This window comes from Oncorhynchus mykiss, chromosome 10, assembly GCF_057628025.1.
Source record: "Oncorhynchus mykiss isolate SJ-2025 chromosome 10, ASM5762802v1, whole genome shotgun sequence".
Taxonomy (NCBI): Eukaryota; Metazoa; Chordata; class Actinopteri; order Salmoniformes; family Salmonidae; genus Oncorhynchus; species Oncorhynchus mykiss.
Genome location: NC_143031.1, coordinates 20,567,131 through 20,593,913, shown reverse-complemented (window position 1 = coordinate 20,593,913; position 26,783 = coordinate 20,567,131). Strand labels below are relative to the sequence as shown.

At 42.0% G+C, this 26,783-nt stretch overlaps 1 protein-coding gene across 2 annotated transcripts in view; it reads right to left on the bottom strand.

Annotated features, from left to right (window-relative positions):
* The window catches only part of LOC110534864 (calpain-5-like), a 78,937-nt gene extending 52,872 nt beyond the window's left edge, over nucleotides 1-26,065 (bottom strand). The window contains exons 1-3 of one of the 2 annotated variants that reach the window (XM_036989870.2): nucleotides 25,785-26,065; nucleotides 24,844-24,884; nucleotides 2,090-2,255 (exon numbers count right to left, since the gene is read on the bottom strand). In XM_036989870.2, coding sequence (XP_036845765.2) covers nucleotides 2,090-2,255; nucleotides 24,844-24,845 — 168 coding nt within the window. In that variant the 5' untranslated portion in view covers nucleotides 24,846-24,884; nucleotides 25,785-26,065. Of the gene's footprint in view, nucleotides 1-2,089; nucleotides 2,256-9,237; nucleotides 9,437-24,843; nucleotides 24,885-25,784 lie in introns of those variants that run through there. The other variant, XM_090186111.1, reaches the window with a different exon arrangement.
* Nucleotides 26,066-26,783: the final 718 nt, after the last annotated feature.

Here is a 26,783-nt window from a genome sequence, read left to right as displayed (position 1 = left end):
GGTACATCAACATATGGGTATTACATCGTATTTCACTGTTTAGAGGTATTCAACTTCATTGTGCAGTTGTAGCCCTGTACTGAAGAGGATGGTGCTTTGCTTTGTAGTACACGTGTGGCAGCACCCCTTTGATCTCAAATAAGTACAGTCAGAATCCCTTTAATTGCGCTGTATGGTCCTGTATAGCATTAAGTCATCATAGGCATGTTATAGCATTGCATATTGTTTATAAGAGATGTGAATTGGAGATTGTATTCTGTCAGTCACTATTGTATCTTTATTTATCTCTTTACTTGCAGACCACACACACACACACACACACACACACACTTTGGTTGAGGCAGGTTTTCAGACCACTAAGTGCCTTAGACCCTCCATACACTGTGTGGTGCTGTTCCGTGCCTGTGCATCTTCGGCGTTATTAAACCACCTCAACTGGAATCCTACCTAAAATAATGTTTACATATTTTGCATTACTCATCTCATATGTATATACTGTATTCTATTCTACTGTATTTTAGTCTATGCCACTCCGACATTGCTCGTCCAAATATTTATATTTTCTTAATTCCATTCATTTACTTTAGATTTGTGTGAATTGTGTGTGTGATTTTGAAATTTGTTAGATATTACTTGTTAGATATTACTGCGCTGTTGTAGCTAGAAACACAAGCATTTCGCTGCACCCGCAATAAGATCTGCTAAACATGTGTATGTGACAATACAATTTGATACATGTCTGTCATCTGTGCCCTAACCAGCACACGGGAGCGAACACATAAAGTAAAACCTAACCTAAAGAATATACAGTCCACCAAGTCCTCACTTACAAACAACTGCCATAAAAAGTGAGAGAAAGAAATTGGAATATCCTGTGTCATAGAGAGATGGACGTGGAAATAGCTCTCCTCCTTCCACCTTTCAATTCTCCATGCCTCTCTGCTGAGTCATTAAGCGACCCCACACCAACCACCAAAACGCTGTAAAATGACAGGCTGACATCGCCACATAGACCCAAACAGGCCATCTGTGTGACCCAAATATCACCGTAATGAATGCTGCCTGCCACACCACACTTCTCATGTCTAGCTGCTCTGGGACTCTGGAATGAGCGGCACTCTGGGCGGAAAGAGAGGAGAGGGGTTTGGGAAGGAGTAGAGAGGGAGAGGAGAGGGAGGGATAATTGACTTGGACACTTCCTAACACTTTGTCTGGCCCTAGGCTCCAGCTTAGCTTGTTTTTTTTTAGCTGGTGTTGGTTTGGTCCCCCCGTGGGAACATCTGACTCCACACACACACACACACACACACACACACACACACACACACACACACTACAGAGTCAGTGTTCTTGGCAAACCAGATGTCTTTGCTATTCTGAGTGAGTGAAGCTGTTCAGCAAATTATATGGTACAAAATGCAGCTCCCATTAAGGACTACAGAGGTGCCCAATATGGGACTAGGGGTCCTTATAAAATAACATGATTTGCACACAATATATTGGGGCCAGGGGCTGGTCTAGTGGTATTGCTGCTGTCCCTTGATTACACATTTCCCCGGGAGGCAGGGGTTCGATCCACGACTGTGCCGTTTTCGGTGTTGTCCCCATCTCAGTCTACTTCTACCCTGTATCAATCAATTAAAATCCAAATACTCTCCTTCACAAAAAAAAATAATATACGTTTTGATATTTTGGCTACTATCTTCTTCTTCTTCATAGCCTGTGGTTTTACACAGGAAGTGAGTGTGTGTGTGTTTAGCTCCAGTCTACCAAGCATGAACCTAAATAGCACAACATTTGCTGACCATGCCAGCCCAACACAGCCCGCCTCAGTAGTGTGAAAAGGATATGTAAGTGTAAACGTGAGGAGAAAAGACCATCTAGGGACAGGTGTAGAAAATGTGCATGAGCTATACACAACGTATTGCATGAGCTATACGCAACGTATTGCAAAGGTGTTTATATGTCTCTGTCCAAAAAAACCATGAATACATTTTCGAAAGAAAAATGGTGTGCTTGCTTCAGCAGTCTTAAAAAAAATGTTTTATGGTAGTGGAAGAAGTAGTAGTAGTAGTAGTAGCTCACTCACCCGGGGTCTCTTCCAGTGCACACGTCCGATCCTGTTGCCCTGGTAAAAGAGGGTGTCATCCACTGCGGGGAAGCGCAGGTCCTCGAACAGCAGGCCGCTGGCAAGGCACTGCCTCTTCAGGGTGGAGTACTGCTGCCCCTCGAAGGCCTTCACAGACGAGAACATCCTACAGCCCGTAGGGACCACACGCAGGAGACAAAGGGCTCTGTTAGTGACCTGGAACTGGTCTCCTACCAACAGGTCTCTTATATCCTTGAAGATTAGCATGTGTCAATATTATTACGTTTTACCTTTTGGGTAGGCTACACTATGGACAAATACACACACGCATGTATCAAAAGTTGTGATACAGTCCATAATAGCAGAAAATAAACGTAGATAGATTGACAGAGCTGTTGAGGAAACAAGCTATTCTACTTGTTGTCCCAGCGCAACGAGCTGTTGATGACCTCACCATACGATGTGACAGGAGATCAAGGACTCAACAAATCACCATGGAGACGAAGCAGGATGTTCTCTTCAAGGTTAATTTGACACTTCAGATTTGCTACTGGCCAGTGACGAAACAAAATGGCTACCAAATTGCCTACACAGTACATACAGTTCCAACAGGCTTGTATAGAATGAGCTGACTAATCAAAAGGCTTATCTGTTAGCTACACAGCTGGTTTCTTTATATTTTTTAATCGCGCTTAATCCTACAAAGACAATCTAAAGGCCATTGGGAAATAAACCAATGGGAAGGATTTCTGCATAGCAACTCGGTTAAATAAGGCACACTGCTCTTTTGCCTTGGGAGCAGGATATGTAATGAGATCTTATAGAGGGCCAGAATGGGAAGAGGAGGAGTGTGTGTATGTGTGTGTGGAGAGGTGAGGTGAGGGTAGTTAGGCTACTTCTCTTTAAAATCACGTAACATTGTCTGTCTGATGTCGACTCAATCTCAAATGTCCCAGGAATACACTGGCAGAACTGAACTGCAGACAGATCGTTCACTACAGGAGCATGGAAAAGATAGATGCCAGAAGCCTTTTAGAGGCAAACTGTCAACCAAACACACCGCACACTTCAATACCAGCCAAAAGTTATCCAGAAACACCAACAGCAATATAAAATGAGACACGATAAGAAGAATGGGAGTTGAATACAAAAGCACATAAACCATCCAGTTTATTTTTCCCCATCCTTATGGTTTTTAGCTTTGAACCTCGCTCCAGGGTGAAGTTTAACCTAGGTACAGATGTAGGATCAGCTTCCCATCCCCTTATCTTAACCTTAACCATTAGTGGGGAAAATGCTAAAAACTTACCCGAGATCAGCGTCTAGGGGCAACTTCACCCTACAGTACTCTAAGCTCAGTTTGACCTGTCTTCTTTCAACTTCTCTTTTCTGACAAGGGCTTGTAATGCAACAGCAGCACAAGAAAAAGTCAGCGTTTCATAAAAAATGAAATACAATATTTAATCAAAGGAAATACAGGCCGTCAAAATGTCAAGTCAATCAACCAAATCCTTTTACATAATAAAAAAGCTTTACGCCATTTTCTTGCGCTGATCTTGAAGTGGTCTCCGGAGACATGAGATCACAGAAAATGATCACAGAAAAACAGAAAATGGAGGAATGCCAAATCAAATCTCTAAAAAGGTTTTAAAATCATATTAACTTCGATGAGTGAAGTAAGCCTTTCATATCAAGGGATGAATACATAATCTCCCAGAGGAATAAGGAATTATTTTAATTTAACCCAATTTAATAATTCAGATTTAGGCTAGACATTTGGACATTTGAACTACAGTAGCTCACACACGTCTGCCTATAGAGTAAACATTTGCTTAACATGTCACATAATATACTGAACAAAAATATAAACGCAATAAGCAACAATTTCAAAGATTTTACTGAATTACAGTTCATTTTAGGAAATTAGTAAACTCAAATAAATTCATTAGGCCCTAATCTATGGATTTCACATGACTTGGCAGGGGTGCAGCCATGGGTGGGCCATGGGTTTGCACACCCACTTGGGAGAGAGGCCCACTCACTGGGGATCCAGGCCCAGCCAATCAAAATTAGGTTTTTCCAACAAAAGGGCTTTATTACAGAAAGAAATACTCCTGAGTTTCATCAGCTGTCTGGGTGGCTGGTCTCAGATGATCCTGCAGGTGAAGAAGCCGGGTGTGGAAGTCCTGGGCTTGCGAGGTGGCGTGGAAAATTACACAATTAGTCATGCTATCCTGTGTTTTACTGCTTAAAGAACAGTGTCTTGTTATATGATAATGTTTTTTCCAACCTGGTGTAACAGTATAACTTTAGACCGTCCCCTCGCCCATACCCAGGCGCGAACCAGGGACCCTCTGCACACATCAACAACAGTCACCCTCGAAGCATCGTTACCCATCGCTCCACAAAAGCCACGGCCCTTGCAGAGCAAGGGGAACTACTACTTCAAGGTCTCAGAGCAAGTGACGTCAATGATTGAAACGCTATTTAGCGCGCACCGCTAACTAAGCTAGCTGTTTCACATCCGTTACACTGACACAAACTTGTCTTTGTGTGACTTAGTCATAAGATTGGGTATATAGCCAAGATCCGTTTGGATGTGACCGTAGCATGTGACATCCCATGGGTTTACTACATACAGGAAGTCACACATATGGAAACTTGCAGAAAGGAGCATATTATAGTGTTTACTGTTGTGAATGCAGTTTAACGGTTGAACCCTCAAGCCATCTTAAATCTGCACAGACAACTAATTGTCTTTTACACACTATCTGCTGACTGCCATGTATACAAAAAGGATGTACTTCTCTATAAAAGTTGAGAGCCGACACTGTTCGTTGGGCCTTAAACTGCACAACTGTTGAAGTGCATAGTTAACTGCTCCATTTTTGCAAATCTTTTAATAAAGTTGTTTTGAAGAATACAGCCTCTCTCCTTTTGGTTAGAATTACCCCCACAGAGGTTACAAGTGTTCTGCGGTTGTGAGGCCGGTTGGACGTACTGCAAAATTGTCTAATACGACGTTGGGGGCGGCTTATGGTAGAGAAATTAACATTAAATTATCTTGCAACAGCTCTGGCGGACATTCCTGCAGTCAGCATGCCAATTGCATGCTCCATTAAAACTTGAGACCTCTGTGGCATTTTAGTGGCCTTTTATTGCCACCAACACAAGGTGCACCTTTGTAATGATCATGCTGTTTAATCAACTTCTTGATATTCCACACCTGTCAGGTGGATGGATTATCTTGGCGGCATTATTTTGGGGTGGCAGGTAGCCTAGTGTTTAGAGCGTTGGGCCAGTAACCCAAAGGTTGCTAAATCGAATCCCTGAGCTGACAAGGTAAAAATCTGTCATTTTCCCCAATAGGCCGTCATTGTAAATAAGCATTCGTTCTTAACTGACTTGCCCAGTTAAAGGTTCCATTTAAAAAAAAATGTATTTTGGCAAAGGAGAAAAATCCTGGCAAAGGAGAAATAATCACTAACAGGGAGGTAAACAAATTTGTGCACAAAATGAGAGAAATAAGCTTTTTGTGCGTATGGACCATTACAGGGATCTTTTATTTTATGAAATATGGCACCAGCACTTTAAATGTTGAGTTTATATTTTTGTTCAGTATAAACTGCATAGATTCACTCTGTGTGCAATAATTGTGTTTAACATGTTTTTTGAATGAATACTTCATCTCTGTACGCCACAAGTACAATTATCTGTAAGATCCCTCAGTCGAGCAGTGAATTTCAAACACAGATTCAACCACAAAGGCCAGGGAGGTTTTCCAACGCCTCAAAGAAAGGCACCTTTAAGTAGATGGGGAAAAAAAGCAGACATTGAATATTCCTTTGAGCATGGAGAAGTTATTCATTACACTTTGGATGGTGTATCAATACAACAAATCACTACAAAGATACAGGCGTCCTTCCGAACTCAGTTGCCGGAGAGAGGGGGACCGCTCAAGGATTTCACCATGAGGCCAATGGTGACTTTAAAACAGTTACAGAGTTTAATGGCTGTGATAGGAGAAAACTGAGGACGGACCAACAACATAGTAGTTACTCCACAATACTAACCTAACTGACAGTGAAAAGAAGGAAGCCTGTACAGAATACAAATATTCCAAAACATCCATCATGTTTGCAACAAGACACTAAAGTAATACTGCAAAAAAATGTGGCAAAGCAATTAACCTTTTTTCCTGAATAGAAATTGTTGTATTGGATTTGCCTCAACACTACCGAGTACCACTCTCCATATTCGCAAGCATAGTGGTGGCTGCATCATGTTATTGTTATGCAGTAATTGTTAAGGACCGGGAAATTTTTCTGGACAAAAAATAAACGAAAAGGAGCTAATCACATGCAAAATCCTAGAGGAAAACCTGGTTCAGTCTGCTTTTCTCCAAACGCTAGGAGATGAATTCACCTTTCAGCAGGATAACAACTTTAAAAAGGTCAAATCTACACTTGCTTACCAAGAAGACAGTGAATGTTCATGAATGGTTGAGTTAAAAATTTGGCTTAAATCTACTTGAAAATGTATTGCAAGACCTGAAAAATGGTTGATCAACAACCAATTTGACAGAGCTTAAAGAATTTTTTAAAGAATAAATGGGCAACTGTTGTGCAATCCAGGTGAGCAAACAAGATTGTGGGGGCTGTTTTTTTTTTATTAGACTTCAGTGTGACTTTTGACATTATAGATCAATCTGCTGATGGAAAAACGTATTCCTTATGGCTTTACACCCCATGCTATATTGTGGATTAAGAGTTACGTGTCTAACAGAACACAGAGGGTGTTTTTTAATGGAAGCCTCTCCAACATAATCCAGGTAGAATCAGGTCTAGACCCCTTACTTTTTCTATCTTTACTAATGACATGCCACTGGCCTTGAGTAAAGCAAGTGTGTCTACAGATATACATGTCAGCTACTACAGCGATTGAAATGACTGCAACACTTAACAAAAAGCTGTAGTTAGTTTCAAAATGGATGGCAGGGAAGGAATAAGTTAGTCCTAAATATTTAAAAAACTAAAAGCATTGTATTTGGGACAAATAATTCACTAAACTCTAAACATCAACTAAATCTTGTAACAAATAATGTGGAAATTGAGTTGAGGTGACTAAACTGCTTGGAGTAACCATGGATTGTAAACAGTCATGGTCAAAACATGTTGATACAACAGTAGGTAAAATTGGGAGACGCCTATCCATAAAAAAGCACTGCTCTGCCTTTTTAACAACAATATCAACTAGGCAGGCTCTAGTTTGGTCGCACCTGGACTACTGTTCTGGCCCTTAAATGTACACGGAGAACTAACAATAATATGCATGTAAATCTCTCATGGCTCAAAGTGGAGGAGAGATTGACTTCATCACTACTTGTTTTTGTAAGAAGTGTTGAAATGCTGAATGCACCAAGCTGTCCATTTAAACTACCAGCACACAGTTTGGAGACCCATGCATACCCCACAAGACATGCCACAAGAGGTCTTCACAGTCCCCAAGTCCAGAACAGACTATGGGAGGTGCACAGTACTACATAGAGCCATGACTACATGGAACTCTACCCCACAACTGATGTCAGCAGTAAAATTAGATATGAAAAACTTTATGGAACAGCGGGGACTGTGAAGAGACACACACACAGGCACAGACGCGATAAGACACGCATTCAACACACACACTTACACATGGATGTTGTATTGTAAATATGTGATAGTGGTGTAGTGGCCTGAGGGAACACACAAAATGCATTTGGTAAAATGTTATGAAATGTAATGTCATGTAATATTTTATACACACTACTGGTAAAAAGTTTTAGAACACCTACTCATTCAAGGGTTTTTCTTTACTTTTTTCTATTTTCTACAATGTAGAATAATAGTCAAGACATCAACACTATGAAATAACACATATGGAATCATGTAGTAACAAAAAAAAGTTAAACCAATCTAAATCTATTTTATATTTGAGATTCTTCAAATAGCCACCCTTTGCCTGCATGACAGCTTTGCACACTCTTGGCATTTACTTTGTCATTATGGTGTGTTGTGTATAGATTGATGAGGGGAAAAAAACAATAATACATTTTACAATAAGCATGTAATATAACATAATGTGGAAAAAGTCAAGGGGTCTGAATACTTTCTGAATTCTCTGTAACTGCCTTAATGTTTCTGGACCCCAGGAAGAGTAGCTGCTGCCTTGGCAGCAGATCCTTGATACAAATCTCTTAGAGACTTACCCAGAAAGACTCACAGCTGTAATTGCTGCCAATGGTGCTTCTACAAAGTATTGACTCAGGAATGTGAATGCTTATGTCAATTAGATATTCATGTATATCATTTAATACATTTGCAAAAATTACGAAAAACAAGCTGTACAACACCTGAATAAGCTGCACAACACCTGAGCTGTCAATCAAAGCTCCCAACTTCTAGATCTGACCGTTAAACCAGTGAATGATTCATACCCACACTCTGCTTCCCTCCATTTATTCATAATATGAATGGACAATTATGGACTCAGTGTGCATCTTAAGCAGCACCCTATTCTCTATAGAGTCCCTATGGGCTCTGGTCAATAAAAGGTACACTATTTTGGGAATAGGGAGACATTTGGGATGCACCCACAGCCTTCAGACTCATAGGGCTTATGCCCTCAGAGCTGTGAACCTTTCCAATAGTCATGTGCATCAAGCGTCTCAGAGTAGGAGTGCTGATTCAGGGTCAGTTTTGGCTTTTATATCACAATAATAAAGACTAGATGCACAGGGGGAACCTGATCCTAGATCAGCACTCCTACTCTGAGATGCTTGATAAATATGGATCCTGACCTACAGTATACAGACCTTTGGAAAACAATTGTCTATGCTTACTCACAATTTTATTTATTTATTAATTTAGCTTTTTAGAGGTGTTCACATCTGCTAAAAATCTACTTCACATAGAGACCATCACCAGAGACCATCACCATAGAGACCATCACCATAGAGACCATCACCAACATCTGCCATCAATAGCCTATTCACTGATGGATAAACCTACATTTGATATTGTCATAATGAAATAGATAGCCTACCCCTAATATTGATGAAGGCAACTGATTCAATTCAGACTCACTGATTACATGTATCAGCTGAATACCTGTGGAAATGATGAGGTTGCAGTTGGAGGCCGAATGTGACACAGATGGTGCAGAGGAGTCTCGATCGTGACTGCAGCGGAAAACCCCCCATGCTGGCACACGCCTACTCTCTCCCACACTACACAAGTCAAATGGGTAGATGGCTGCAGCTCGGAGATAAGGTTCAAGAACTTACACGGTCATCTATATGGTTCAGCTGCAATCAACAGCTAATAGGTCTAAAGCCTAAATGTAAGTGATTGGAGAGAAGTTGATGAATCTGAATAACAGGTCTATAGGCTAATGTTAGGCATACTAAACATGTTTCTATTCAACAATATTCATATAATTATCATTATCTTTACTTTGTAATAAGTGTTTGTTTTACTGGATAGCCTTCTGGCAGACACTTCTAATGGAGCAAGTCATTAATGTGCTTACTTCTTCCACTAGCATAAAATACATTTAGACAACTAAACAAGCACACACACACATTTACTTCTGGAAATATGTTCTAGTTGTGTGTGTGTGTGTGTGAATTAGAGATCTAGTCACCTTAACAAATCCATTTGAATCCCCAATTACTTGTGGATATTTATTCACTCCTTAAATGAGACTAGAAAATATGGTTAGATCCTGCTATTATGAATGCTCAGATCTTTCTCTTCTGATCCTATAGGAACTTCTCCCAGTCTCCACATCTGCCTGTCTGTGTTCTGAGTGACCTCGTCATCTGAAGCATTCAAGTTATTTTACCTTGTAATTGCATTAAACATCACATCTTAATAATTTCTTAATAATGAATTAATCAACACGGTTTCTATAAACGTCAGTGGAAAATGTTCAGGTGAAATTGAAGCGCTTGCAGAAAGAATTAGACAGGATCCAAATATAAACAGGTATCAGTATGGATGAACATAAAGTCAACTTATTTGCAGACAATCTCTTGATATACCTGACCAATATTGAAACCTCAATGCACCCCAACTAAAAATATTTTCAGAATACTCTAAAATCTCAGGATATAAAATTAACGTGAGAAAAAAACAAAATAATGTCAATAAGAATAAGAGAATACTCCTTGATCTACAGCTATCCCATTACTCAACAATGTGACAGCAGACCGATGGAACAAATCTTCCCATTAATCTAACAGGTAGAACGCATCTCTTAAGAATGGCATGGCTCCCAAAGTTTCTATAATTATTCTAGGTAAGACCAATTACCCCACCAAAAACTTTCTTTAAAAGAAGTATACACGGTCATAAGACTTTATATGGGCAAATAAAACTCATCGAACAAAAAAATAAAGTTTTACATCTTCCTATGTCTGAGGTTGGTTTTAACCTTCCAGACTTGCAATTGTATTGATTCGCCATCCAAGGCTTTTACTTGAGACATATTGTTACATGCACTAAATAGGAACAATGGGTACATATTAAAAAAGCTTACGCTCATTCTCTAAGAACACTATAACATGGAACATTTGACGTATTCTACAAGAACCAATATCACTCCCTAAAAACCCCTATGGAACAATCCTTGGATAGCTTTTCAGAATTCATCAATAAATTGGTCACATGGAAAACTAAAGGCATAAAAAGGGTAAATGACTTGGTAATAGGAAATACTTATTTCCATGAAAGCATTAAAAAGCTATTTTGGATTGACCAATGCAGATATTTTAAAATACAAGCAACTTAAAAGTTATATATCACAATTTTGATTCGAAATCTTTGAACATCACAGCAATCTTGAGGGAATCCTATGTCAATCAGAAAATTATATTCACATGATAGGTAAGCCATAAGAAACCTTGCAGAGAGTTTATCCAACTGACTACTATTAGAACCAAGACTTAAAAATAATGGATATTGGCACAAGACTGAGGGAATGTTGGAACATAACTAAATTACAGTTCACTTTAAATATATATGCTTAACCCAGTATAAGCTCACGTATAGAATGTATTAGACAAGAGACAAAATTCACAAATTCTACAGCACAACGGCAGAGTCATATCTTAAGTGTAAAACTAACAATGACTCAGTAATCCATGCCTTCTGGGAATGTTATATAGTCCAAAAGTTATGGATGGAGTTAAAAAGTTGGATGTGAGAAGTAATACAATGTCAATTTACTTTGAATCCATCTGTCTGCATATTTCAAGACATGGCATACGAGGGTGCAGTTAAATACCCAATTGGTTGGATGATACTTTTCCCATCAATCATCTTGGAAAAACATATACATAAAAACTGGAGAATTATTATATATTTTTTTTAAATCAACCAATCCTCTGTCATTAACACAATGGAAAGGACAAATATATTATTATCTAAATGCGGAGAGAAACAAAATGGTGCAGTTTGAGGCCATGTGGCAGAGAGTGATGCGTGCACTGGAGATGGGGGTGTGAACATGTGGGTCTGGGCAGATGTAATGTAATTGACCTTTGTATGATATTGTCGTTCGTATGTGTTGTATTGTAAACTCAAATGTTATAAGAAAATCGTACAAAAAAAGGAAACATTCAGGTGCATAATAGAACAGCAATCAGTTATTTTGCTGAAATTACTATAATTAGAAACTCAACCGTTCACTGAGATGATCATTTTTGGGATGGATATCGCATGGTTGAAGATCTTGAGGCCCTGATAAGCAAACATGAGAGCAGACAATATTTTAGAGACTAATTTCTCCAGAGTCCCATCACCAAGTAAAGTCATGGTTGTCAGCTCGAAGTCCCAGTGACATTATCAGCAGTAAGGCCAAAGTATCTTTGACCAGTCTGTCTATTAAAACAATATCTTGTGAAGACATCAAGAGAAATGCCACACAAACAGCGAGTGGATTCCTGGTCAAGTCCATCAGTAACGTAACTAGTGCACAAGCTAATGATTGTATGCAGGCATCTAGTTCCGATACCATCCAGTGAACTTCACTTGCCAAGTTCCAGTGATGAAGAAACTCTATGAAGGGGTGTCAGAAACAAATCCAACTTCTCTGGGCTAAAAGAGGGGATGCTCTTAAGATCACTAGGAACTGAGAAGTAATTCAATGATCCAGATCTCATGTGAGGTGAGATGTCAAATGAACCTTGCTCCTCCACAGCTGGAAGGAGAAGATCTGACATATTCGTTGAGGTCAGCCAGTTTTGTAGGTGGCATTCTTTCTCAGCTGAAAGATATTTCCTTATCAGGGCTCCCATCACCATGTGAAGACATGCTTGCATGTCCACACGTTTTTTGTGTATCTTCACATAGTCTCTCAAACAAGAGCCTTCAAAAACTCTCTAGTCATGAGTTTCAAATCAAAGCTGTTCAACATGTGTAAGGTCCTAAGAAAATGATCTGATCGGTTTCTATTAGCGTCTACCACTGCTGCAGAGTTCGATAAAGACACGTCTTACACTGCAATGACCAGTAAACATAATGAATCAGCCTTGGGAAGATTTTGGTCAACATTCAGCAGGGGTTGTTTCGAATCAAGTCTTTAGACTGTGGAGGAGCAAGGTTAAGTTGCCCAGACCCACTGAGCTCTTAGAATACATATACAAGAGGATATTGGAACATTCAGCTATAGAGTGAAAATTCCTCTCTCCTTCACACTCCTCCCTCTCCACATCTAAGCTTACTTCAAGAGCAAGACAGTCTCCAACACCACAACATATCACCTGTAATATTTTGGTAAAGACTGGAAGCTACTCTACCTGCATTATTATTCCAATCCATCTCACTGTTGGCTCAAATCAGATGCATACCAGCAGTACAGTCAGACAGTACCATGCCTACTACATCCTCTCCCCTCAGTGATGATCACCTTCATGGCGAGACTATGAGAAAGAAATTAGTTTAAAAATATGAAAGTTACTGGTTTGCAGTAATATTACAGAACCTTGTAATAAAGATACACAGACAATGCAGCGAAGTCCCTTACCTAGCCGAGCTACAATGAACCTCTTTAGTCTGCTAGCCTACAAGCCCATTTTCTGTCCCACAACATACATCACCAGTTTCAACATTGTCAAAACATTCCAATGGCACCGGAGGAAATGCTTAGGAGACCGTAAAACTGCAGCCAATTGTGTGTTTTTTGCGTTATTTGTAAGTTATTTTGTACGTAATGTTTCTGCCACGACCAAAACGGGCTTCTAGATATCAGGACAGCAATTACTCACCTCATACTGGACAAAGATGTTTTTCTTTAACGAGTCGGACACAAAGGATTTACTTCAGACACATGACAAGGCCCACATCCCCATCAAAGAGACGGAGATATCGGGGACGTATGTCAGGGTTCCTTGTAAGGATCCAACGGCGAGTGGGTAATCTGCCTCTACCATAAGTCCTATTAGCCAACGTACAATCATTGAATATCAAAATAGACGAGCTACGATCGCAAATATCCTACCAAAGGGACATTAAAAACTGTAATAACTTATGTTTCATGAGTCGTGGCTGAACGACGAAATGAATAACATTCAGCTGGCGGGGTCTACGCTGCATCGGCAAGATAGAACAGCCACCTCCATTAAGACAAGGGTTGGCGGTCTGTGTATATTTGTAAGCCACAGCTGGTGCACGAAATCTAGTATTAAGGAAGTCTCGAGGTTTTCCTCGCCTGAGGTAGAGTATCTCATGATAAGCTGTAGACCACACTATTTTCCGTAGCTGTCTATTTACTCCCACAAATTGATGCTGGCACTAAAACCACACTCAATGAGCTGTGTAAAGCCATAAGCAAACAGGAAAACATTGATCCTGAGGTGACGCTCCTAGTGGCCAGGGACTTTAATGCAGGAAAACTTAGAAATTTGGTAAAACAGATTTATCAGCATGTTAAATGTGCAACCAGAGGAGAAAATAAACTCAAGATCAGACACAGTGACGCATACAAAGCTCTCCCTCGCCCTCCATTTGGCAAATCTGACCATAATTCTATCCTCCTGATTCGTGCTTACAAGCTAAAACTAAAGCAGGAAGCACCAGTGACTCGGTCAATAAATAAGTGGTCAGATGACGCAGATGCTAAGCTAAAGGACTGTTTTGCTAGCACAGAATGGAATATGTTTCAGGATTCTTCTGATGACATTGAGGAGTATACCACATAATTTACAGGCTTCATCAATAAGTGCATCAAGGACATCGTCCCCACAGTGACTGTACGAACATACCCGAACCAGAATCCATGAATTACAGGTAGGCCGCACTGAGCTAAAGGGTAGAGCTGCCACTTTCAAGGAGCGGGATGCTTATAAGAAATCCTGCTATGCCCTCCGACGAACCATCAAACAAGCAAAGCGTCAATACCGGCTCCGACGCTCGTCGGATGTGGCAGGGCTTGCAAACTATTACAGACTACAAAAGGGAGGCAGAGCTGCGAGCTGCCCAGTGACACGAGACTTCCAGACGAGCTAAATTACTTCTATGCTCGCACGACGTAAGCAACACAGACGCATGCATGAGAGCATCAGCTGTTCCGGACGACTGTGATCCCACTCTCTTTAGCCGATGTGAGTAAGACCTTTAAACAGGTCAACATTCACAAGGCCGCAGGGCCAGACGGATTACCAGGACGTGCACTCCGAGCATGAGCTGACAAACGGGCAAGTGCCTTCACTGACATTTTCAACCTGTCCCTGTCTGAGTCTGTAATACCAACATGTTTCAAGCAGACCACCATAGTCCCAAGAACACTAAGGTAACCTACCTAAATCACTATCGACCCAAAGCACTCACGTCTGTAGCCATGAAGTGCTTTGAAAGGCTGCTCATGGCGCACATCAACACCATTATCTCAGAAACCCTAGACCCACTCCAATTTGCATACCGCCCCAACAGATCATGCAATCTCTATTGCACTCCACACTGCCCTTTCCCACCTGGACAAAAGGAACACCTACATGAGAATGCTTTTCATTGACTACAGCTCAGCATTCAACACCATAGTGCCCTCAAAGCTCATCACTAAGCTAAGGAACCTGGGACTAAACAGGGACTCTGTAACTGGATTCTGGACTTCTTGACAGACCACCCCCAGGTGGTAAGGGTAGGTAACAATACATTCGCCACACTGATCCTCAACACGGCCTCAGGGTTGTGTACTCAGTCCCCTCCTGTACTCCTTGTTCACTCATGACTGCATGGCCAGGCACGACTCCAACACCAATCATTAAGTTTGCAGACGATACAACAGTGGTAGGACTGATCACCGACAAGTATGAGACAGCCTATAGGGAGCAGGTCAGAGACCTGGCTGTGTGGTGCCAGGATAACAACCTCTCAAAGTGACCAAGACAAAGGAGATGATTGTGGACAACAGGAAAAGGAGGAATGAGCATGCCCCAATATTAATGGGGCTGCAGTGGAGCAGGTTGAGAGCTTCAAGTTCTTGGTGTCCACAACACCAAAAAACTATCATAGTTCAAACACACCAAGACAGTCGTGGAGAGGGCACGACAAAACCTATTCCCCCTCAGGAGACTGAAAAGATTTGGCATGGGTCCTCAGATCCTCAAAAAGTTCTACAGCTGCACTATCGAGAGCATCCGGACTGGTTGCATCCTTGCTTGATATGGCAACTGTTCGGCCTCTGACCACAAGGCATTAGAGAGTAATGCGTATGGCCCAGTACATCACTCGGGCCAAGCTTCCTGCTATCCAGGACCTCTATACCAGGCGGTGTCAGAGGAAGGCCCTAAATATTGTCAAAGACTCCAGCCACCCTAGTCATAGGCTGTTCTCTCTGCTACCACACGGCAGGAGTGCCAAGTCTAGGTCCAGTCTAGGTCCAAAAGGTTTCTTAACTTCTTGGTGACGGGGCAGTATTTTCACGTCCGGATGACATGCATGCCCAAAATCAACTGCTTGCTACTCATCCCCAGAAGATAAGATATGCATATTATTAGTAGATTTGGATAGAAAACACTGAAGTTTCTAAAACTGTTTGAATCATGTCTGTGAGTATAACAGAACTTATTTAGCAGGCGAAACCCCGAGGACAAACCATTCAGATTTTGTTTTTGAGGTCACTCTCTTTTCAATTGGTTTTCATTGGGACCTTCTTGCAGTTCCTATCGCTTCCACTGGATGTCAACAGTCTATAGAAATTGGTTGAGGTTTTTCCTTTGTGTAATGAAGAAGTATGGCCATCTTGAACGAGGGTCACTTGAAGTGTACTGTTAGATAGAGGCGCGTGACCAGAAAGCTAGCTACAGTTTGTTTTCCTCCTGTATTGAACACAGATCATCCCTTCTTCAATTGTATCGATTATTTACGTAAAAAAATACCTAAAGTTGTATTCCAAAAGTAGTTTGAAATGTTTTGGCAAAGTTTACAGGTAACTTTTAAGATATTTTGTAGTCATGTTGCGCAAGTTGGAACCGGTGTTTTTCTGGATCAAACACGCCAAATAAATGGACATTTTAGATATATACCGACGGAATTAATCGAACAAAAGGACCATTTGTGATGTTTATGGGACATATTGGATTGCCAACAAAAGAAGCTCGTCAAAGGTAAGGCATGAATTATATTTTTATTTCTGCGTTTTGTGTCGCGCCTGCAGGGTTTAAATATGGTTTCTCTCTTTGTTTACGGAGGTGCTATCGTCAGATAATAGCATCGTTTGCTTTCGCCGAAAAGCCTTTTTGAAATCTGACATGTTGGGCTGGATTCACAACAAGTGTAGCATTAATTTGCCATCTTGCATGTGTGATTTAATGAAAGTTTGATTTTTTATAGTAATTTATTTGAATTTGGCGCTCTGCATTTTCCCTGGCTTTTGGCCAGGTGGGACGCTAGCAACCCACATATCCCAGAGAGGTTACAGCTTCTACCCCCAAGCCATAAGACTTCTGAACAGCTAATCAAATGGCTACCCAGAATACAGTTTATTTTTCTTTATTTTTCTTTTTTCAAGTTTCAGCTTAAATGACACCCAAATCTAAATGCCTGTAGCTCAGGACCTGAAGCAAGGATATGCATGTTCTTGATATCATTTGAAAGGAAACACTTTGAAGTGTGTGGAAATGTGAAATTAATGTAGGAGAATAACACATTAGATCTGGTAAAAAGATACTAAGAGAAAAACATGCGTTTAAAAAAATAATTGCACCTTCATCTTTTAATGGCAAGAGAAGGGCCCTAATGTAATTATTCCAGCTCAGGCGCAATGTAGACTTTGGTCACTAGATGGCAGCAGTGAATGTGCACAGTTTTAGACTGATCCAATGAACCATTGTATGTCTTTTTAAACTGTTGTATCAAGACTGCCCAAATGTGCGTAATTGGTTTATTCATACATTTTCAAGTTGATAATTGTGCACTCTCCTCAAACAATAGATTGGTATTATTTCACTGTAATACCTACTGTAAATTGAACAGTGCAGTTAGACTAACAAGAATTTAAGCTTTCTGCCCATATCAGATATGTCTATATCCTGGGATTTTTTGGGGTTTCTTACAACCTCATGCTAATCACATTAGCCTACATTAGGCTAATCTGAAAACAAGACTCCCTAAATTCTATCAGCATATTGATTGTGCTACCAGGGCTGGTAAAACCCTGGATCATTGTTATTCTAACTTCCACGACGCATATAAGGCCCTCCCCCGCCCTCCTTTCGGAAAAGCTGACCACAACTCCATTTTGTTGCTTCAAGCCTATAGACAGAAACTAAAACAGGAAGCTCCCGGTCTCAGGTCTGTTCAACACTGGTCCGACCAACCTGATTCCACGCTTCATTGCGTCAAACAACAACATTGACGAATACACTGATTCGGTGAGCGAGTTCATTAGCAAGTGCATTGGCGATGTCGTACCCACAGCAACTATTAAAACATTCCCCAACCAGAAACCGTGGATTGATGGCAGCATTTGCTCGAAACTGAAAGCACGAACCACTGCTTTTAACCAGGGCAAGGTGACCGGAAACATGACCAAATACAAACAGTGTAGCTATTCCCTCCGCAAGGCAATCAAACAAGCTAAGCGTCATTATAGAGACAAAGTAGAGTCACAATTCAACAGCTCAGGCACGAGAGATATTTGGCAGGGTCTACAGTCAATCACAGATTACAAAAAGAAAACCAGCCCCGTCGCGGACCAGGATGTCTTGCTCCAAGACAGGCTAAACAACTTCTTTGCTCGCTTTGAGGACAATACAGTGCCACTGACACGGCCCGCTACCAAAACCTGCGGACTCTCCTTCACTGCAGCCAACGTAAGTAAAACATTTAAACGTGTTAACCCTTGCAAGGCTGCAGGCCCAGACGGCATCCCCAGCCACGTCCTCAGAGCATGCGCAGACCAGATGGCTGGTGTGATTACGGACATATTAAATCAATTCTTATCCCAGTTTGCTGTTCCACATGCTTCAAGAGGGCCACCATTGTTCCTGTTCCCAAGAAAGCAAATTAACTGAGCTAAACGACTATCGCCCCATAGCACTCACTTCCGTCGTCATAAAGTGCTTTGAGAGACTAGTCAAGGACCATATCACCTCCACCCTACCTGACACCCTAGACCCACTCCAATTTGCTTACCGCCTCAATAGGTCCACAGACGACGCAATCGCAACCACACTGCACACTGCCATAACCCATCTGGACAAGAGGAATACCTATGTGAGAATGCTGTTCATCGACTACAGCTCAGCATTTAACACCATAGTACCTTCCAAACTCGTCATCAAGCTCGAGACCCCCCGCCCTGTGCAACTGGGTCCTGGACTTCCTGACGGCCCGCCCCCAGGTGGTGAGGGTAGGTAACAACATCTCCACCCCGCTGATCCTCAACACTGGGGCCCCACAAGGGTGCGTTCTGAGCCCTCTCCTGTACTCCCTGTTCACCCACGACTGCGTGGCCATGCACGCCTCCAACTCATTCATCAAGTTTGCAGACGACACCACAGTGGTAGGCTTGATTACCAACAACGACGAGACGGCTTACAAGAAGGAGGTGAGGGTCCTCGGAGTGTGGTGTCAGGAAAATAACCTCACACTCAACGTCAACAAAACAAAGGAGATGATCGTGGACTTCAGGAAACAGCAGAGGGAGCACCCTCCTATCTACATCGACAGGACAGTAGTGGAGAGGGTACTAAGTTTTAAGTTCCTCGGCGTACACATCACGGACAAACTGAATTGGTCCACCCACACACTGAAGAAATTTGGCATGTCGCCAAAAGCACTCACAAACTTTTACAGATGCACAATGGAGAGCATCCTGACGGGCTGTATCACCGCCTGGTACGGCAACTGCTCCGCTCACAACCATAAGGCTCTCCAGAGGGTAGTGTGGTCTTCACAACGCATCACCGGGGGAAAACGACCTGCCCTCCAGGACACCTACACCACCCGACGTCACAGGAAGGCCATAAAGATCATCAAGGACAACAACCACCCGCACTACTGCCTGTTCACCCCGCTATCATCCAGAATGCGAGGTCAGTACAGGTGCATCAAAGCAGGGACTGAGAGACTAAAAAACAGCTTCTATCTCAAGGCCATCAGACTGTTAAACAGCCACCACTAACATTGAGTGGCTGCTGCCATACATGTAAAAAATATATCACTAGCCACTTTAAACAATGCCACTTAATAATGTTTACATACCCTACATTACTCATCTCATATGTACAGTGGGTAGAACAAATATTTGATAACCTGCAAAATCGGCAGTGTTTCCTACTTACAAAGCATGTAGAGGTCTGTAATTTTTTTTTATCATAGGTACACTTCAACTGTGAGAGACAGAATCTAAAACAAAATTTAAGAAAATCACATTGTATGATTTTTAAGTAATTAATTTGCATTTTATTGCATGACATAAGTATTTGATCACCTACCAACCAGTAAGAATTCCGGCTCACATAACTGTTTGTTTTTCTTTAAGAAGCCCGCTTGTTCTCCACTCATTACTTAACTGCACCTGTTTGAACTCGTTACCTGTATAAAAGACACCTGTCCACACACTCAATCAAACAGACTTCAACCTCTCCACAATGGCCAAGACCAGAGAGCTGTGTAAGGACATCAGGGATAGAATTGTAGACCTGCACAAGGCTGGGATGGGCTACAGGACAATAGGCAAGCAGCTTGGTAAGAAGGCAACAACTGTTTGCGCAATTATTAGAAAATGGAAGATTTTCGATGATGGCCAATCACCCTCGGTCTGGGGCTCCATGCAAGATCTCACCTTGTGGGGCATCAATGATCATGAGGAAGGTGAGGGATCAGCCCAGAACTACACAGCAGGACCTGGTCAATGACCTGAAGAGAGCTGGGGCCAGAGTCTCAAAGAAAACCATTAGTAACACACTACGCCGTCATGGATTAAAATCCTGCAGGGCACGCAAGGTCCCCCTGCTCAAGCCAGCGCATGTCCAGGCCCGTCTGAAGTTTGCCAATGACCATCTGGATGATCCAGAGGAGGAATGGGAGAGGGTCATGTGGTCTGATGAGACAAAAATAGAGCTTTTTGGTCTTTTTTTATTTACCTTTATTTAACTAGGCAAGTCAGTTAAGAACAAATTCTTATTTTCAATGACGGCCTAGCGTTAACTGCCTGTTCAGGGGCAGAACGACAGATTTGTACCTTGTCAGCTAGGGTATATGAACTTGCAACCTTTCGGTTACTAGTCCAACGCTCTAACCACTAGGCTACCCTGCCGGTCTAACCTCCACTCACCGTGTTTGGAGGAAGAAGAAAGATGAGTACAACCCCAAGAACACCATCCCAACCGTGAAGCATGGAGGTGGAAACATCATTCTTTGGGGATGCTTTTCTGCAAAGGGGACAGGACGACTGCACCGTATTGAGGGGAGCATGGATGGGGCCATGTATCGCGAGATCTTGGCCAACAACCTCCCTTCAGTAAGAGCATTGAAGATGGGTGGTGGCTGGGTCTTCCAGCATGACAACGACCCGAAACACACAGCCAGGGCAACTAAGGAATGGCTCCGTAAGAAGCATCTCAAGATGCTGGAGTGGCCTAGCCAGTCTCCAGACCTGAACCCAATAGAAAATCTTTGGAGGGAGCTGAAAGTCCGTATTGCCCAGCGACAGCCCCGAAACCTGAAGGACCTGGAGAAGGTCTGTATGGAGGAGTGGTTAAAAATCCCTGCTGCAGCTTGTGCAAACCTGGTCAAGAACTACAGGAAACGTATGATCTCTGTAATTGCAAACAAAGGTTTCTGTACCAAATATTAAGTTCTGCTTTATCAAATACTTATGTCATGCAATAAAATGCAAATTAATTACTTAATAAACAGCCAGAAGAAGACTGGCCACCCCTCATAGCCTGGTTCCTCTAGGTTTCTTCCTAGGTTTTGGCCTTTCTAGGGAGTTTTTCCTAGCCACTGTGCTTCTACACCTGCATTGCTTGCTGTTTGGGGTTTTAGGCTGGGTTTCTGTAGAGCACTGAGATATCAGCTGATGTAAGAAGGGCTATATAAATACATTTGATTTGATTAATACATGTGTCTCTAGCCACTTTAAACAATGCCACTTAATATAATGTTTACATACCCTACATTACTCATCTCATATGTACAGTGCCTTGCGAAAGTATTTGGCCCCCTTGAACTTTGCGACCTTTTGCCACATTTCAGGCTTCAAACATAAAGATATAAAACTGTATTTTTTTGTGAAGAATCAACAACAAGTGGGACACAATCATGAAGTGGAACTTTTTTAACAAATCAAAAACTGAAAAATTGGGCGTGCAAAATTATTCAGCCCCTTTACTTTCAGTGCAGCAAACTCTCTCCAGAAGTTCAGTGAGGATCTCTGAATGATCCAATGTTGACCTAAATGACTAATGATGATAAATACAATCCACCTGTGTGTAATCAAGTCTCCGTATAAATGCACCTGCACTGTGATAGTCTCAGAGGTCCGTTAAAAGCGCAGAGAGCATCATGAAGAACAAGGAACACACCAGGCAGGTCCGAGATACTGTTGTGAAGAAGTTTAAAGCCGGATTTGGATACAAAAAGATTTCCCAAGCTTTAAACATCCCAAGGAGCACTGTGCAAGCGATAATATTGAAATGGAAAGAGTATCAGACCACTGCAAATCTACCAAGACCTGGCCGTCCCTCTAAATTTTCAGCTCATACAAGGAGAAGACTGATCAGAGATGCAGCCAAGAGGCCCATGATCACTCTGGATGAACTGCAGAGATCTACAGCTGAGGTGGGAGACTCTGTCCATAGGACAACAATCAGTCGTATATTAAACAAATCTGGCCTTTATGGAAGAGTGGCAAGAAGAAAGCCATTTCTTAAAAGATATCCATAAAAAGTGTTGTTTAAAGTTTGCCACAAGCCACCTGGGAGACACACCAAACATGTGGAAGAAGGTGCTCTGGTCAGATGAAACCAAAATTGAACTTTTTGGCAACAATGCAAAACGTTATGTTTGGCGTAAAAGCAACACAGCTCATCACCCTGAACACACCATCCCCACTGTCAAACATGGTGGTGGCAGCATCATGGTTTGGGCCTGCTTTTCTTCAGCAGGGACAGGGAAGATGGTTAAAATTGATGGGAAGATGGATGGAGCCAAATACAGGACCATTCTGGAAGAAAACCTGATGGAGTCTGCAAAAGACCTGAGACTGGGACGGAGATTTGTCTTTCAACAAGACAATGATCCAAAACATACAATGGAATGGTTCAATAATAAACATATCCAGGTGTTAGAATGGCCAAGTCAAAGTCCAGACCTGAATCCAATCGGGAATCTGTGGAAAGAACTGAAAACTGCTGTTCACAAATGCTCTCCATCCAACCTCACTGAGCTCGAGCTGTTTTGCAAGGAGGAATGGGAAAAATTTCAGTCTCTCGATGTGCAAAACTGATAGAGACATACCCCAAGCGACTTACAGCTGTAATCGCAGCAAAAGGTGGCGCAACAAAGTATTAACTTAAGGGGGCTGAATAATTTTGCACGCCCAATTTTTCAGTTTTTGATTTGTTAAAAAAGTTTGAAATATCCAATAAAATTCGTTCCACTTCATGATTGTGTCCCACTTGTTGTTGATTCTTCACAAAAAAATACAGTTTTATATCTTTATGTTTGAAGCCTGAAATGTGGCAAAAGGTCGCAAAGTTCAAGCGGGCCGAATACTTTCGCAAGGCACTGTATATACTGAACTCGATACCATCTACTGCATCTTGCCTTTGCCGTTCTGTACCATCACTCATTCATATATCTTTATGTACATATTCTTCATCCTTTTACCCTTGTTTGTATAATGTAGCTGTTGTGAAATTGTTAGGTTAGATTACTCGTTGTTTATTATTGCATTGTCGGAACTAGAAGCACAAGCATTTCGCTACACTCGCATTAACATCTGCTAACCATGTGTATGTGACAAATCAAATTTGATTTGAGAACTAGATGAAAAAAAAAACATCTAAATCCCTCCAAACTGGACTAGGCCTATACCATAATACTCTTAATTTATTTATTTTATTTAACCTTCATGCAGAAACACTTTTTTCAAAGTACCATCTTGTTTTTGCAAAGAAAAACCGTTTAGTCCTATCTCCGTTTTGGAAATGTTGGTGATGACAGAGAGCTTGGGACTATAAGGCTCTATCTGCATTTTTGTCTAAATGTAGTTATTAGGATAGCCTTGTTCTGTTCCATGTGCTCTACCATAGTAGTCGAAATACCCCAAATCATGTTGTTAAATTAAAGAGAACACAAGATTGAACTTTAAAGCCAATTATCGCAGAATCATCTTCTGGCAGATCGTCCCATACGCTTGATATTTTGAGTTGTCAAAATGAATCATTCAGAATTTTGATATTACATACAACTATGAACTGACATGTACAGAACATTTCTATTTTACAATAAACTCCTGATACACAAAATCAGTAATCCTGTGAAAATTAAAAACGCACATATATAGTTCCTCATTGCAAGGGTTAATTTGATAGACTACTAGAACATCAAGACCGAGAAAGACCGAAAAAGACAGACAGAGGGGTGGGACGAGAGAGAGCAAGAGAAATGGGAAGGGAGATCCCCCTCTTTCTCTTTGGTGGTGGGGTAATGTACAGAGAGATAGAAATAGGGGAATCTCTCTTTCCATCCCTGACTGTGGTATAGCGCAGAGAGAAATAAATAAAACAACTAAGAGGATATCTGCACTGGTTGGCTGGTGGAGGGGTGCACCACAGGCAGGCAGGGCCTTCCCCCTCGCCCCTCCCTCTCCATGAATGTGTTATGAGGAGGGCTATCCCAGCCAGCAGCATCATGCCATCCTTTCTTCCTCTCTGCAGTATCCTTTAGCAAGCCACTAGCTGGCCAATCCATGCATCTGACACCAGGGTTTTATTCAGTGATGTTAAATGCTCTGAAGGTTGCAGATAGAAAAAGAATGAATCGAGCAGACATGGTTCCCTATTTCTATCTGAAAGACAATCATTTATGCTCTACACAACACATTTCTATCTGAACGTTCTGTTTCCTCAACAGTCACTCCTAAACCACCAGCCATGGGATTACCTTGTAACTAAGGCATCATAATTGTCTATAACTAAAAGGCTTGCCTATATGATTCATGAGTAAAAGAGGGCATTATTGAAAAGATTGGATACTTACATGAGAGAGTGCTTTCATCCAGTATATGGTTTCACATAGACCTACATATAAGAATCAGCAAGGGAGTTAGTTGTATGTTATTCAACACCTGTCAGATGACATATGGTTTGACAAATGGCTAGCATATGACAATTTCAGAAAGTCAGGTTTATAGTAGATATTTCTTATTTTTCAAAGTACTGTTGGTGTTCTGCATTAGATCTGGCCATTGATATACATCTGCCAATAACAGTAGGGCATTTACTCAAGTCTGTGTGTAACTGTTCAGGTTTGAGATTATCGGTGTAGACCATTAACATTATACGTTTATAATTTTGGGAGCAGCTGCTTCTGGTAGCTAAGGGAGACGACGGGATGCGCGTGGGTGTTCGCATCTCCGGAGTAGCAAGCTAGCAATGCAATCTTCCGAAATAACTCGATTGTCAAATAAAGCGCCACTCCGGCGCGAACCCTGCTGGATGGCATAAATAAGAAAATAGGGTTTTACAGCAGCAATGGCAAATTGTAGCTAGAAATCACGGTTGCAGTAGGCTACTTCAACAACAGGGATAGGCTATTCTTTTATGGGATAATATGTTGTTATTCTGTCGTCTATTGTGGGCAGCGCAAACCCTGGCTGGTAAGCACATCATGCACTGCTTCCGTCGCGCGCGGTAGCCCACAGCACGCGACCGGTCAAATTGCCCCCTCGAGCGGAACGCTTAGTGAACTGAATGCGGATCGGCGAGGCGTAAATGGGATCATGTCTCGCGTGTCTCCCGTACTTTGAGGACAACACACGTCGCGACAGCTGCTCGCATGCCTAACATACTGTATTTTCTTTCCAACCACAGTCGCAGTCTCCTCATCACCACACAGCCGTCAACGCGTATTGCGCGGATTACAACAGCGGCACCTGAGGTCCCTAATGCGACTGAGGCGGTGTTGTTTTCCACTGTTACCTGAACAGAGCTCCTCTCCCTTGGGCGACGTGTTCTCTCCGTTCCTCCAGGGATCCAGCGGGTCGGGTCTGGCAGTCCCGGCCGGGGCTGTGGTGATTCCTCCTCGGTCCTGCCTGCGCGACGCACCCCCCCTCTGAACCGCTTGCGGATCTCGGTCTCTTCTCTCCTCACGCGCACGCCAGGGAGGAGCCTACGAGGAGCAGCAGGCTGAGCTGCGGACTGAGCATGTGCGGCGTCGGTGTCTCCCCACACACACACTTAAATACGATACTGTACATTATTTCCCGTGCGATGAGTATGCAATTATACCGTGGTGGCCGAGGGAAATAAAGCTGAGATCCTTTGAACCCACCATCCAAGTGCCAATCTTATTATGCAGGCTTATTCGCCTACGCAGTGTCCTCAGTCTGAAAACATTATACGGGGAATGTCTTCAATAAGGTATTGGTCATGTCGGATATATGCAATGGATGAGAATTGCTGAGAAATAGTTTGTTACACTCACGTGACTACGATGTGCAACAGAAGAAATGGACTGGTGGTATAAACCGATGGAGCGAGGGACCAAGGTAGTATCCATCCCAAATAGCGCTCCTTTCTCCCGAAGTGTGCTTGTTCACTTCCCTTCATGGATTTGAATGGACATCACTGGTCTATGCAAACTCCCTCTAGAGCCAATCAAATGCTTTTAAATTTGTGTCGAGTAGTGAACGAGTGCACACTTCAGGAGGAAAGCGATTATTAGGATGCACCCCCAACCATATATAGTCATATTACCTGTAGTATTCTTGTCTAGGTTTAGGGTACACCATGTTGCACACAGATGATTTGAACCTGCGGTAGGGAGGCATTTCAGTTCACAAAGCAAGATAAAATTAGTTACCCATAACTTCCCTCAATCTCTTCAAAGGACTCAATTTGCCAAAATGCCTCACCCACCCTGCCATACTAGCACTCAACATCAGCTTTCTTTACTAACCAGCTGCAACCTCTGCAAAT